At 33.5% G+C, this 14,960-nt stretch overlaps 3 protein-coding genes across 3 annotated transcripts in view; all 3 read right to left on the bottom strand.

The window, feature by feature from the left end:
• Positions 1–1,988: 1,988 nt before the first annotated feature.
• On the bottom strand, positions 1,989–8,587 carry LOC145320017 (N-alpha-acetyltransferase 40-like). The gene is made up of 8 exons (XM_080162458.1): positions 8,441–8,587; positions 7,660–7,738; positions 7,319–7,404; positions 6,236–6,357; positions 5,452–5,535; positions 4,252–4,339; positions 2,915–3,009; positions 1,989–2,325 (listed from the first exon to the last, which is right to left on the bottom strand). The coding sequence occupies exons 1-8, from the start codon at positions 8,585–8,587 to the stop codon at positions 2,250–2,252; spliced, it is 777 nt and encodes a 258-aa protein (XP_080018584.1). The 3' UTR covers positions 1,989–2,249.
• LOC145320021 (small nuclear ribonucleoprotein G-like) lies at positions 8,552–10,199 on the bottom strand. The gene is made up of 3 exons (XM_080162461.1): positions 10,074–10,199; positions 9,254–9,347; positions 8,552–8,938 (listed from the first exon to the last, which is right to left on the bottom strand). The coding sequence occupies exons 1-3, from the start codon at positions 10,130–10,132 to the stop codon at positions 8,861–8,863; spliced, it is 231 nt and encodes a 76-aa protein (XP_080018587.1). The 5' UTR covers positions 10,133–10,199; the 3' UTR covers positions 8,552–8,860.
• LOC145320018 (ATP synthase subunit s, mitochondrial-like) overlaps positions 10,140–14,960 on the bottom strand; it is a 5,863-nt gene continuing 1,042 nt past the window's right edge. Inside the window, exons 3-7 of the mRNA XM_080162459.1 lie at positions 14,400–14,524; positions 14,104–14,235; positions 13,597–13,674; positions 12,206–13,354; positions 10,140–10,586 (exon numbers count right to left, since the gene is read on the bottom strand). Coding sequence (XP_080018585.1) covers positions 13,262–13,354; positions 13,597–13,674; positions 14,104–14,235; positions 14,400–14,524 — 428 coding nt within the window. The 3' untranslated portion in view covers positions 10,140–10,586; positions 12,206–13,261. The remainder of the gene's footprint in view (positions 10,587–12,205; positions 13,355–13,596; positions 13,675–14,103; positions 14,236–14,399; positions 14,525–14,960) is intronic.

The following is a 14,960-nucleotide window of genomic DNA, read 5'->3' as shown; positions in this document are numbered from 1 at the left end:
AAAGTCAAACTGCCCAATTTTGTGTCTATTGTGCAATTTTTAGCAACATTTTTAGGTTTTCCTATAACGAGGAGCGGTCCGTCCGGAACGGTTAGCCCTTTTTTCCCTTTGGCCTTTCTGGGAGGTCAGAAAAATTGCTCAAGATCTAAGACATTTATAAAGCTTTTGTAAGAAGTAAAACCCATTCAGATCAGCAATTTCCGAGATAACTAGCTTCAGACAAAAAAAAACCAGCTACTTATGGCTATATCTGGATGAATATTTTTATTAGAATAATGTTTAATGAATCCACCAAACCCCCCTTCTTGGTTAAGGTTTAGAAAGCAACTAGTTAACCCAAACTTATTTTCATAAAATCTAAACTAAACTAAACAAAACATTCTTACAATTCAACGAAAATATTTTAACATGGAATATTATGTCCATAATTATCCATTGACTATATATTCTTACTAAAACATAAAAAACGACATATCTACATTTTCCCAATATTTTAGTGCAATATTTTTGTGGATTAATTTTGATTAACTTAAAATACCCATGGGTTCTGCTATTCAGCCGATTATTTCCATTTGAAATTGCCGAAAATTAAATGTTTTGTTGAAGTAAAATTTGTTATTTTGGTGTAACTGAATGGGAAGTGGGTAAGAAGGGGGAAGGGAAATTTTCAGTTAGAATTGTTTGTCAGATTCACATTCCCTTTTCCATAAAAATATCTGGTTTTGATCTTTTATTTCCTGTTTTGTTAAAACACCGTGAATATTTTAATTGAGTTCTCAGCGGAAAAAAGGCAATTTATTATTAATAGGTTAATAATTAAACGGCGGCGTAAATAGAAAATTTACGTGCGGACTTGAACGGTGGTTAGAGCGCTGGTTTACGGCCTAAATTTTTATAAGGGTGGTTAAATTGTATCAGACAAACGTTTGTACTAATGGATATGGAATACTCAGGGAAAAGGGAATGTGATTCTGACAAACAATTGAGTGACAATTTTCCCACCCAATTCCCTTCAGTTACATCAAAAAAAAGTTTTACGCTAACAGAATATTTAATTTTCGAAAATTTAAGATAGAAATAATTGGCTGAATAGCAGCCTCTGAGAATGCGTGAATGGATTTTCTCGTATTCATTCGAATCCGGTGGACAGGAACCGGTTCTCAGCAATACGAAAAAACTATGTCTAGCATCGAATTATATCCAGTTTTCTACGAATATAGAAATGTACAATCATAAGATTAAAACCAGTTTTTTTAGCCGGTGCCTCCGGCACCTCGGGGCTAAAAAAACTAGTTTTAATCTTATAATTGTACATTCTATATCCGCGGAAAGCCGTTTATAATACGATGCGAGAAATAACTATACTATTACTTGAATCTTACACCAGATAATCATGTACTCTAGTAAAGTAAAATATCTAGCTGGCTAAATAACGACTTGCCCCCCATATCCTTCTACTGAATGAGAAAATTGACTAATTACTGATGTCCATGTTAGCAATCTAAATTCTTCCACGTATTTTCTATTTCCATTCATACGTTGATTTTGTGAGAGATTCTTGCATGCCCTGTTAAATGTTTCTCCAAGCTGGTCAATTACCTCACTTGTGTCTTTGACCCATCCCCTACCCTGACCAAGAAGGAACAAGAATCATATTAGCAACCTAAATTGAAGATAAAAATTCCCCTGGTAATATACATTTTTGTTCTATTGCTCTATCAACAAAGACATTAAAACAAAACGTAATGTAAATCTCTTTTCATGAACTAAATATTTTTTATCAATTAGTATTTAAGGCACGTAGAAACGGACTTACTTAAATTATAGAGAACCTTTTAATAGTTTTTTATTGTCCGTCAAGACCTCGCTATTCACTGAAATGATCTTGTTCTTCATGAAATTTCATAGATGCAAGGATGGTTTATGGCTAAATACTGCCTTTAAGTGCTCGAGACGCAACCGTCAGTAAAAGAAACACAAAAAAGCAATATTAGAAAAATCTTTATTAAAAATACAACTTTTGCTATACAAAAATTATGTTTAACAATATACCTAATGTTATTTAAATCATAATACAATCATTAAAAACTAAATCATATAAGCGTATTAGTTACAAGTTTACAAATATTAAAAAATATAAAAGCGTATTCATTTCATTAAAAGTATATTAAAACAGGCACTTTTAAATGCTATTTTGTACTAAAGCATTTTAATACAATAAGGTATGATTTTGCGTATGGATTAATTGTTTATTTGTTAGCATTAACTGATACGTTTTCACTATTCTCTTTCTCTTCCATTTCTCTCTTCTTTTTCAAGTTGAACCTAAAAAATATAGATTTTAAATAAAAACAAGGATAAAAAAATCCAACATGTTTAAAAGGGATGGTTGCATTAATTGCATTTCCAAATTAAAGCAAACAAGAATACCATCAAACATAAATAATACAGTATTACAATAAATAACAAAAAATTTGACATCACTAAAATAGTCGTCATGTTGTTATCATGAAAATAGCCAGCTATAAAAATTGCATATACCACAAAAATACGATTTTTATGTCCTGATACTTTTAAAACTACATGGTAGAAAATTGAAATTCTTTCAAATACATGCCCTATAAATGTAGTTTAAATCAATAAACGAAAAAAAATTATGCAGTTCACTAAATAAAAGATTAAAGGTCTGATAAAAAAATTCCGTTTAATTTTTTTTTGGCTGCTAGCATGAGTTATAAGCCAAAAAAGTTATTCAAAATCAGCTGATGCAAATTTTTTTTTATAATATCTCTGGTTAGGAGCAAGCAAAATTCCCCTGCCCCTTCGGCCATCATGAACAAAATAACAAAAATCCTTGTCTCATTTTTTGGATAAGTTTATTCATATTTCGTTAAATTAAAACCAAACGGCATACCTTGAGACAATTTCATATTCATATTCATCATAGACACCATCCACGGGCGAGGTCTCATCTGTTTCAAACTTTAAACAGTTCTTGAAGAATAAAACCTGAAGTAATCATGAGATTTAGTTTCAGAATGATTTAGAACTTAAAGGAAGCCTGCAAGAAATACCACGCTTTAACTGCTGAATGACTGCCACAAGTAGACCAAATACCCCAAATTTTAAGCCTTCAGCTTCTATAACAAAAAAGTTCTAGGCATTTTAAAATGACATTTTATGTAAAATGGAAATTTTGAAAGAATTGCAATGCTTATGTTGAAAACTTTAAAATTAAACTACGTGGCCTAGAAACAAAATTATAAGCTTATTTTTGTCATAAATTTAGGTTTCCAGTAACTAATTATATTTTTACAATAAAAATACCCATTTTTATAGTCAAAATCATTAAAAAAAATTAAGTTTTACTTGCGTTGTACCGAATGTACTGTAGCCAATCAGAAGGCTGAATCAGCTTAACAACCAATCACAGCTAAGCTTGTATTAGTTTACCCCTTTGTTTCCGCTATGATTTTCGTTTAAAAATGCAATTTAAATCGATTTTTTTTCATAGATTTTGACTATGAAATGTGGTGTTTTTATTGTAAAAATGTAATCAGTTACAGGCAATCTAAGTTTCTGACAAAGATAAGGTTATAATTTTATGTCTAGGCAACGTAATTTAATATTGTTTTTTCTTTTATGAGCATTGGAAATCTTTCAAAAATTCCATTGTACATAAAATGCTATTTTGAAATGCCTAGAACTTTTTCGTTATTGAAGCTGAAGGCTTTAAATTTGGGGTATTGGGTCTTCTTGTGACAGTCTTTCAGCAGTTAAAGCGTGTTATTTCTTGCAGGCGTCCTTTAAATCGCCTATTCAATGAAAAGATAGAGAATGAAATATTATATAAGCCTTAAGCCAAACCAAACACTAAATGAAGCAATCCTAAAATGGATATGTCAATCAGTTCAGTGGTTACCTTGATGCCAAAGAAGAAACAAAAAAACCGTTACTACTCTAGGTATATAATAAAAAAAGTAAATTAAAGTCTTTTAAAAATTAGAACTTGACATTATAGAGTTACAGCACTGAAATTTTGCATGGCAGTTGCTTGAAAGATGTACAATCTGAAGCTGTGAAGAAACAGCGGCAGAACCGCCGCACATGCCGAAATGTTTATAACTTTTTGTCTCTCATTTTTTTTCATTTAAATTACTCTTACATTTGATTTTATTTGATGCTTGTGATTTTTCGATATTGAAACATGTTCAGTTCAACATATTCCCAAAAAATGATGATTAGTTATACCTCTGGTTCGTCGTTCTTGAATAGAGTTGCCATAATTTTCAACATGTTTGCCTTAATCATCAGTAGTTCCAACACCTTCAACATAAACCTAAATAACAATATATCTATTTATAGCGGCTGCGGCCCTAGATGTCTCTAGTGGCACTTACGAGAAGGGTTGGGGGCATGTTGACACTCCAAAATAATTATAATTTATAATATATTTCAGTTTTTAAAATAAAATTGGAGGGGATTTTTTCCAGGGGCGATTTTCTCAAGAGGTTAGATGTACCTTTCCTTGACCTATGAGAAGCGAGATAATAGAATAGAATAATAATATTGTCTCATTTTTAATTTTAATTTTCCAAATTAGCAAAAAACAGCCAAAAAATTACTTTGTTTTTCGAGAAAACTTTAGACCAATAAAAGCTTGATTCTTTAGACCCTAGTAAATAAGGGGGGGGGGGGGGTTAATGCAACCATCTCGTAATCAGTGAGCAAATGGCACTTAGAATTCGAATTTCCATCTGAAATTTTGCATGAGTAACCCTTGGTAGGTCTATTTTCCCCAAATCGAACAAAAAAATGTAAAAGTAACGGCTAACGGCTCAGCCGTGTTGCCATTTTTTGTATATCTATATTGCAAATTAGTCACGAAACCTCTCTCCACATAATACTTTTTTCCACTACAAAACGCTATCAAACGGCTCTAGACGGTAGCTGTTGGTACTAAAGTTTCAAAAGTGGTAATTGCTATTATTTAACAAGAATTAAATCAAAAATATGTTTTAAAAAGTTAATTCCTACGTAATTGATGATGAATTTACCCTGAAAATAGGCAAAAAACGGCTAAACGGCTAAGCCGCCAGCCGTTACATTTCCAACTTTTTGTTCGATTTAGGGAAAATAGACTTTCCAAGGATTACTCATGCAAAAGTTCAGATCGAAATTCGAATTCTAAGTGCCATTTGCTCACTGATTACGAGATGGTTGCATTAACCCCCCCCCCCTTCCATCATAATAAAGTAAACCTCTGCTCACTTAAACTAGGGCTCGGCATCCGCGCGTAAGCCTCAGTGAAATCGTCATCTCAACTTCTCGGATTTTTTGCGTTTGAGGCTTGTCCGCGGCTGAGGCGAGGCTGCCGAGCCCTGGTTTTCACCCCACTCCCTTTTCTATGGCTGAAAAATTGTACCTGTGCTAAAAAAATAATCTGCTTACCTGCCAAGACCCTTGCGTCTGTATCCCTTCTCCACCTGTATTTCATACACGTACAATACTTCATCGTCGTAATCCATGTCGTACCTAGAATAGTTACTTATGCAGCTTTCCACGGGTTAAAATAAAAAATTTTAAGATTAAAACCGAGGCGCCGAAGGTCTGGGCTAACGAAACTGGTATCAATTTTTTTTATTATAACTACAATATTTGTGGAAAATTGGTTAAACTACGATACTATACATGATTTTTCAGTATGGCTAAGGGAATTTTAGGGCAATGCAAGGAGGGAGAGAACATCACCTCATACAGGCAGAGATGCTGTCCATGACATGAAACGCCATGGTCCAGCAACCCAGGCTAACTAAGGGGAGCCAAATGTCTCCTTTTCTTTCCAAACACCCGGAGTATTAGGTAAAGTAACACCCATCACGACAACCAACCCTTTGATTGCACGACCTTTGTCTGAGAAGTCATGGTAATGAGCTGCGCTTGTTATGGGCCAAGGCATTCCCCCTACTCTAACTATTAATGTGCACCTGACATAGTAGCAGTAGGAACCATTTTTAACGTCTTCAGTTAACACGCGGTGTCAAGCCGAGATTCGAACCTCCCCTATGACGAGCGAGAGCGCTACGTGTTGAGCGAGCCACGGTCGCGTGTTGGGATGTAGATCAATTTATCGTCTTATGTCTTATCCCTGGCTTTAAGATCCATGATTTTGAGAGTAAATATTCTTGCCTCTCTGAATTAAATAAATAACTACCTATTGAACTAAATCACCTACCTAAAGTGAGAGAAGGCAACAGGGGTGCCCTCCTGCGTCCTGGCAATCAGATACCAGGCCCTGGCGTCCGTCATCTCGTCCCTCTTCCTACCTTCGTTCCAACGAAGTTCGGGGTCATTACCCTGAAATGTAATTTAAGGTGAAGTTACCAGAACTGGAGAGTGGAATTGATTATTTCTTAACTGGCAATTTTCTTCATTTCTGTACACATACCCATTATTGTTATCCTTTTATACAAGCAACAGGATATCTGTCTGTCTGTAGCTTGATATAATTACAGGGGTGTATATTCTGCACAAGATTTTTTTCCCCCGGCTACAAAATTTTTTATTCCCCCCCCCCCCTGGTTTTTTCTCACTAAGTAGGGGGGAAAATGGAAAAATATTTAAAGAACTCTATATTTTATTTATTTATTTTATCCCTCCTACCACACATTTTTTTAGTTTTCTTAATTTTTACATTTTTTTTCCCTCCAACCACTTATTTTTTATTCCCCCCCCCCCCCGCAGGGGATCCCATGTAGAATATACACCCCTTTATAATTACTAGTCAGATAGGGTTCTCAACATTAGCGCTTCTTGTAAGTCCAGACAAGGTTTTTAACTATTTTAGGGAAGAGTACCTGCACCCTGCCAAATAATATCAACCCTGGAAAAAAAACCTAACCCTTCCAAAATATTTTTAAAATGCGGGTTCGCCCATAGCCTATAGGGGCTTTGCCCCCAAGAGGTAATTAAAAAAAATTGGAGATACAACCCCTACCTAGGTAATTTCAAACTGATTTTTTTTAAATTGAGGTTTTTTTTTTGTTTTTTTTGGGGGGGGGGGGGGTGGGAGTGTCCCACCACCAAGAAAATAGCCTAAAACCACCACAGGACCAGTAGGTATATTCCCTGAAGAGTAGAATCCAATCGGTTCAGTGGTTACCGAGATCTTAAGGGACAGACGGACGTACAGATAGACATCAAGCTACTTTGTATTATAGATAGTTCTATTTATAACTCTATAGTGGAGGGTCAACAACCCACCCTGCTTTCTCCCTCAAGTGCAATATTCATTTTTGCATGATAAAATATAACTTACGGAATAGCACTTCTCATAGAGTGGCTTCATGCTTGACTCCAGAAGTCTAAAGGCCCATTCCATACTCTTCTCATCAACCTCAGGACCTAAGAAAGAATATTTCTTGTATTCATTCCAAACCGATTAATGATCGGTGGATTAAAACCGGTTATGACTAGCATCGTATTATATCCAGTTTCCTACGAATATAAAAATGTACGATCATAAATTAAAACCAGTTTTTTTTAGCCCCAGGGGGCCGAAGGCACCGGATAAAGTGTAGTTGATACATATAATACTATTTCGATACATATTCCTGCCCCCTATCTGAAGTATTACCTGATTCTGAAATTTAGTTTTACCTCTAATAGTTTCCAGCTTCAAGTCCAATCCATTCTTGTTGTATACGTTGAATGATGGCAATTCTGATAAAGGATCATCCTGAATTTTTATAAATGTTTTTTTTTCATTCATTAAAAAACCAAAGGTTTTCAACATCTAACGTTTAATGATTTTTTTTCTTTGTTTTTCATGGTCATATAGGGGGGTTAGCTGACAAAACTCTGTCGAAGTTACAAATGAAACTGAAGGCAATAAGCTACAACTTTGCTTTCTATAACTTGTTTCTCAAACGTTTAGACCATCGTTAGAAAACGGTTTTTAAAAAGTTAGTAGGCCTTTGACAACCTTATTTGAAATTTGAAAAGAAACTTCTTAAATAATAAATATTTAGAGCACTGTCAATCTGTGTTTTTAAATGATTTGTTTTTCATTTAAATTCTTGGTCTTTGATTTTATGGATGTAGTCATCCTCGTTTAAATCAAAATTGCGGCACTGTACTGTTTCGGCCAAATCAATCTCCCAAATTCAAATTGGCAAACTGCACGCCCCTATATTAAAAATGTTGAGATTGGAATATAACAAGAATGACAACATCCATTAGAAGCGGAGCACAAACAACATTGTTAATTGCAGTTAAGGCACTGATGTTCAGTTAATAAAAAAGGACATACCGGATGATCAGTGGTACAGGGAATCTTGAAAAAAATATCAAACCGTTTAAGTATATTAATAAGGTTCAGACAAACAGACAGACATTTCGAATTGAAAAGTAAAACTTGAATTGAAAAGTAAAATCAAACCTTTGAATTAGCAAGTTTAACATTGGCAAAACCTTCGTTCATTTTCTTTTCCATTGCCTTTCTCTCCGCCTTTTTTTGTTTAGCTTTTTCAGAACCGCCCATTTTAGAAGATTTTTCTTTTTCTGAAAATTTGTTTTTTCTTATCATTTTTAATTGAAAGTTACAGTTTAGATTAACAAAAAAACATTTTTTGAAAATTTGGAATGAAATAATACATTATACCTATTAAGTAGGTAGAGCGCTAACAAATTAAGCATTTTTAACTGCTGGAACATGACAAAAAGCAGTTTTTGAGAATTAACTAATATTGCGAGATTTTTTTAACACAAAAAAATGAGGTACTATAAATACAATATGCAAGAAAAAAATCCACAACTCAAAGGATATAAAATCCACATAAGGATCTTCGGGCTGTGGAGTTTAAATTCTGTCTTTGGCTTCGATCATAACGATAGAGTTACCACGGATTACGATCATTCCAATGTTGTTTCTGCCGCCCTAAAACAGAATTTTAATTCTGGAAATATAAAGATAGTTTAATGTAATATGTAGGTAAATCGACACTATGTGATGTAATATTGATTAGTGTCTAGGGAGTGGGTGGGTGGTAAAATAGAATAAAACCATCCCAAAACTTAAAAAGTATATAGGTATAATAATTTTTTAAAACTTGAATATTGAAGACCAAAATGGCCCTATAATCTGTACAGTGTATATATTGTATAGAGGTAGGGAACATCGAACATTGGGTACGTAAATCAATCTATTGTCCATTGTCTTATACCTGAATCCTGATAATAAATGTCGACCAACCTGTTTGGTGTACTCTATGGTGTTGTCCAGGACCAAGTTCATGAAGGGATCAAATCCACACAGGGTTCCCTCCACATTACGTCCTCCGTTAATCCTAAACAATAAGCCGCGGCATTAGCGCAATTTGGTATTAATTTCCGGATTAAAATGTGGTTTAATCCTCGAGAATTCTTTTATCAGTTTTGTCTTTTATTTTTTATTGGTTTACTTTATATTTATATATCAATTATGACAAGAGAAAAATTCAGGGGCGTCCAAGCTTTTTATTTTGGGGGGGGGGTAAAATTTTTTTAAGGGGGGGGTAAAATGAAAAAAAATTTTGGGGTGCCTTAGGCACCCCCAAATTCATTTTTTTTGGGGGGGGGGGGAATCGCCCCATTACCCCCCCCCCTTGGACGTCTATGGATAAATTAGTTATATTTAATCTTGTATCTTTAAATCATTTTAGTGGTGAGCCAGATCGGGGTGCGCCGAATTTCAGCCAATCACAGCGCGGCATTTCATAAATGCTGTGCTCTAATTTATGTTGGAATCATATTCCCTAGTTATAGGGCTTATCCCCAGCCGGAAAAAGGACACCCCCTTCCTCTAATTTAGGACGGGATCAAGGAACATAAAAGTGAACTGATGAACGAATCAAGGCAAAGCTGAAGAAGGATTCACGTATCGGCTTACTGTCGGGTAGTGGCCATCTGAGGCGTAATACTTGGGAGTGTGACAGTTGAGCATTTCAGATATGAAAAAAATAGCCTCCTAATAATTTTTTGGGTATCCCATGTTAAAGATAAGCTACACAACAGAAAAATAATGTTTTCCTTACCTAAGATTAACCCTCTTGTCCATAAACTTCTTTAACTCTGGTGGATGAGCTTTAGACATTTTATAGTCTGAAATATTTCAGTTCTATAATTTTTTTATCAATTTTAAGTTACAAAATTTTAGGTTTTAGTATAAACCAGAGGTGTATATTCTACATGCGATCCCCTGCTAAGGAGGGGGGGGGGGGGGATAATAAAAAAAATAAAGAGTACTGAAAACATCATCTGACATTTTATCCATAAGTTTTGAAAATCCGACGCAAAACACCACAGATATGTAGAAATATTTGAAAATTCAGCAAAAAGTTACTTGTCCTCTCATCTACAAAACTAACTAGAGAATAAATAAAATATTTTTTGCAGCAGGAGAAAAATGAATCTTGTGCAGAATATACACCTCTGGACTATAAAAGGCTTATTTAAATGACGTAAACAGGGACTAACGACCAAACGAATAACTTTACAGCCTTTGTTCTAAAATCAACGTTCATAAATTATGAAAACTTAATCTAGACCTAAACATTACCAAAAGAGCAAATTGTTGCAAATAATATCACGCGTATATAAGGGGGGGGGGGGAGTTTGTACACTTATAGGAAATGAAAATTGAGTATGCCCTGGCATTCTGGGCTTGTTTTTATAGTTATCAACCTAATTCTTTTAGTAAACTCTCATATATGGTTGGATCTACCTGTAAAACTTTGAAAATTGAATTTTGGGACTTTCCTTCTAGGGGCTAGTGGTGCAAAAGACCCCCCCAAACGCTATAATTTTAAATTATTAGCTTATTTTTTAAAATATCGAGCTGATTTTTTAAATGGACCCTTTATTTACATAAATCAGAGTTGATTAGCCACCTCATATTACATTTTTGCACTTTACTTCTAGGGGCTTGTAAGCTCAAAACTTATAAATTTTGAATTTGGGGGGGTTATTTTCCCCAAAAGCCCCTAGAAGGATAGTGCGTAAATAAAAATCTGTGGTTACTACTTATTTCAGTAATGTGAAAATAGTTTCCAATAAAAAAATCTGCTCGATATCTTTAAAAATAAGTTCAGTACTTAAAATTTTAGTGTTTGGAGGGGTCTTTTGCCCCACTAGCCCCTAGATGGAAAGTCCCAAAATTAATCAATCCAATCATATATGAGAGGCAACATTATTTGCAACAAAAGGGATAGTTTCACGAAGTGCATTTAAAAAAAATAGTGAACTGTAAGTTTTTTCTATATTAAATAACGTAGTAGTGCATAATATAAAGTTATTGATTAAAAATTAAAAGATTTGACCAGGGATTTTCCTTAAAAAATGAGTTTTCATTTTTATTTTCAACTTTATTGCATGTAATATATGGCAAAAACTTTTTTGTCATATATACAACTTTAGAAAGCATTTACTAGTTAATAGAACTTCAAACTTTTTGTACAACAAAATACACATAACAACAAAGAATGACCAATAAAATATTTAGTACAGTACTTAGAGTAGTGATCTTTTTATATGTCTTAGTAGAATATGTTAGGCATTGGATAGATATGATTGTGATAAAGAATTTTAACATTGACCTGACCGAACTTTTTTATTTGACAATATCTAAAAAAGTTAGTGATTTGCAACATAAATTACATGAGAATGGGGTTTATGTGTATATATATATATATATATGTTGTATGGTTAGTTGCATGGTATTTCCGCGTGAGATAATGTGTATATTGTAAGTAAACCGGACGGTTTTCTTTATTTTTTAAAAAGAATCTATAGAAAACCTGTCCTATAATGAACCGGACGTTATTTTTTATGTTTTTTAAGTAACTTGTCCCAAGGGGAACCCCTGTTCAATTTTTTTATAACTCTTGTGAAATATGTGGAAAAAGATTCTCTGATATTGGTGTTTTGGCTATACATATTTGGAAAAAAATAGACCATTCTCATGTAATTTATGTGGCAAATCACTCTAACTTTTTTAGATATTGTCAAATAAAAAAAGTTTGGTCTGGTCAATGTTAAAAATTCTTTAACATATAATCATATCTATCCAATGCCTAATATATTCTACTAAGACATATAAAAGTTCACTACTCTAAGTACCTTAACTCTTTAAATACACTTCATAGAACTATCCCTTTAGCAATGATACAATTTTTAGAAAGATAACTTTATTTTAAGAAATTAATTATTTATTACTAACTTATTATATGTTTTGTCATTATTATATGATGGAAGAAATATTTACTTCAATTAATTCACCCAAGGAGAGCTTTAACCTAAGATATTCAACAATTTATAGCTGACTCATAATGTTAACAAAATGCCCATGTGCTGTCTCTAGGTTATCTCTATAGTATAAATAGTCGAACAAAAGAGGAGCAAATAGAGAAGGAAATAGACAGAGAAGTGAGGGAGGGGGAGGGGGGAGAAATAGTTCAGTGTAAACCCTTAGATGATGTAAATTTTTTATATAGACTTTTTGATTTTAACAAAAAGATAAAGAATGAGAAAAAACCAAGTATCAAATTTAATTATTATTGCTTATACAAGAAAGGTCATTCAAAATTGTTTCACCAATATTAAGGTCAAGTAACAAAAATTTGAATCTTCCACCTACTTCGCCCCCAAGGGGGCAACAGTAGAGGGAAGATTCAAAATTTTAGTCAAAAATTCAAAAATTTGAATCTTCCACCTACTTCGCCCCCAAGGGGGCAACAGTAGAGGGAAGATTCAAATTTTTAGTCACATGACCAAAATTGTTGAAATATTTTAATATCCTTTCCTGCATTCATCAATATTACGAAAATATGATAAATAACTATTCTCGTATTCATTCGAATTCAGTGGATAAGAACCCGTTCTCATCAATACTAAAAAACTATGTCTTGAATTGTATTATTCTACAAATATAAAATGTATTATCATAAGATTATAACCAGTTTTTTCAGCCCCAAGGTGCCAAAGGCATGGGCCCAATTGACAAATTTTTTTTTATCCCTTCTCCCACCCCAATCTCATGCAGAATATACCCCTGTGTAGGCCTGGCTGTGACTTTTCTACTTGATTGCTTGCCTGTTTTGTGATTATGCAAATTTTTATTTAATGAGTGAATTAACAAAGAGAAATTTTGTTGATGAGAATGAATGACGAATAACATTACAGTAAGAATATGAAAAAATGGTTTATCAAAATATCCACAAATCAATCAATCAATTTCTTCTTCATTGGACTGATTGGTGAATGGGGGATATTCAATTTTGGTCTGGGGCAAAGCGGCTTGTAATTTGGATAACATTTCCTAAACAAAATAAGTTGTATGCTTGGTTTATTTATTGAAACTTTTATTATGTTTAAAAGTTCGAATGGACAGAAAATTAAAAGCTCTACAGGTGTAAAAATAAAAACTATTTTTAAACATTATGGATTGAAAGTTTAGGGAAAATTTAACTGGTAGCCGCGTACATTTCCCCTTCCTTTACAAACACTTTGAGCGTAAGCAACTAATATTTGTTTGAGTAAAACTATTCTTAATCTTATTACCTCTGGTTTCTGAACTCCATAAAGTGCTTCAAGTTTAAGATATTCCAGCTTCTTCAGAACTCTCAAATGATGCAATCCCTTGAAAGAAAACCTGTATTAATGTGTATTTTCTTGCATATATTTTAAAGTAATAATAGACATACTTGTAAAAATTCCTCTTTACTTAGCTTTGTAATAACTGATTCTTCTAGGAAACTAAATATTTAGATTTTTTAGATTTCTTAAGAAGCAAAACAGGGGAAAATAAATTAATAATTGAAAAGTTTAAAAGGTCCCAAAGTTTTTAAGTTTAAACTGAAACAAATTGCACGTATGACTTTCTGTTAAGACTGACGGACCAAGTAAGTTGCTAACTAATCTTTGGAAAGTTGCATCTCAACCAAAAAAATCAGCAGTCTATCTTAAATAACTGACGAGAAAATTACATTTACCCCATATCGCTAAGGAAGGACGGTTGGATAGACAAAAAAATTTATAGCGTTACTTTTTTAGTATAAAATAGAATACCTCATCCGTGACATTATTACACTTGCCCAACTTGAGATGCACCAGTTTATCCCGGGTGTAGGAACACATAAAACCAACACTATCATCAGTTATATATTTGGCATTATATATGGTTATGTTTCTCAATTCCTGTTCACATACAAGTTAGAGCTTATTTTATCAATCCTATTTATTAAAGCAACAGGATGTCACCTCACTCCCTGTTTGTAAGACAACCTTTACTTGGGATTTGGAAGTCCAAGACAAAAATAAAATAAAAATAATGTGTTGTGAAAAAAATTCCTCTAACTTTCCTGAAGATCTTTGAGAAATGCGAATGGTTCTTCCATAATGGCTGAGTCTGTCATATCAATGGCATGTATTTTCTGACCTCCAGAGGCAGGGAGAGCATTGTAGTCAGTGAGGAATCTTTTAGCTCCCTAGTTGTTATCGTTATTATTCAATGTCCATTAGGCAGTTTGCTCAAAAAAAATTCAGTTTGACGTAGGTAAATAACAAGAGGAGCGCATTTAGAAAAAAAAAGTAAATAAGTACAAGTACAGCTGATTGATACAGTAAAACTTTGGTATATAAATTAAGCCATATTTTAATTTGACTGTGTGTGTTTACAGGTTTATTGAAAACCTTTGTTTATACGTGGACAATACTAAATTATTAGCAAGGCCAATGATTGCATGACCTTTGCCTGAAATTCCTAACTGTGCATGGTAATGAGTAATAATCAATATATTAATGTCCCGTATCTGACCTAGCAGCAGTAGGTAGATTTTTAAAAAACATGCAGATACAATTAATGCCGACATCCGTACCCATTGCCTTCCCGCGACAACAAGCGAATGAACCTCATAATACACTAC

Source organism: Acartia tonsa, chromosome 5, assembly GCF_053477335.1.
Source record: "Acartia tonsa isolate MP-2025a chromosome 5, ASM5347733v1, whole genome shotgun sequence".
Classification (NCBI taxonomy): domain Eukaryota; kingdom Metazoa; phylum Arthropoda; class Copepoda; order Calanoida; family Acartiidae; genus Acartia; species Acartia tonsa.
The sequence above is the reverse complement of the archived record's forward strand: the minus strand, read 5'-3'. Positions and strand labels throughout refer to the sequence as shown.

Excerpts from the sequence above, each read along its gene's own strand:
- LOC145320017 (XM_080162458.1), bottom strand. The coding sequence starts at position 8,587 with ATGATAAGAAAAAACAAATTTTCAGAAAAAGAAAAATCTTCTAAAATG. Across the intron at positions 6,358-7,318 it reads TCTATGAGAAGTGCTATTCC|GGTAATGACCCCGAACTTCG; the intron begins GTAAGTTATATT and ends ATTACATTTCAG. Across the intron at positions 5,536-6,235 it reads GTTGCCTTCTCTCACTTTAG|GTACGACATGGATTACGACG; the intron begins GTAGGTGATTTA and ends TAACTATTCTAG.
- LOC145320021 (XM_080162461.1), bottom strand. The coding sequence starts at position 10,132 with ATGTCTAAAGCTCATCCACCAGAGTTAAAGAAGTTTATGGACAAGAGG. Across the intron at positions 9,348-10,073 it reads GACAAGAGGGTTAATCTTAG|GATTAACGGAGGACGTAATG; the intron begins GTAAGGAAAACA and ends CTTATTGTTTAG. Across the intron at positions 8,939-9,253 it reads CCATAGAGTACACCAAACAG|GGCGGCAGAAACAACATTGG; the intron begins GTTGGTCGACAT and ends ATTCTGTTTTAG.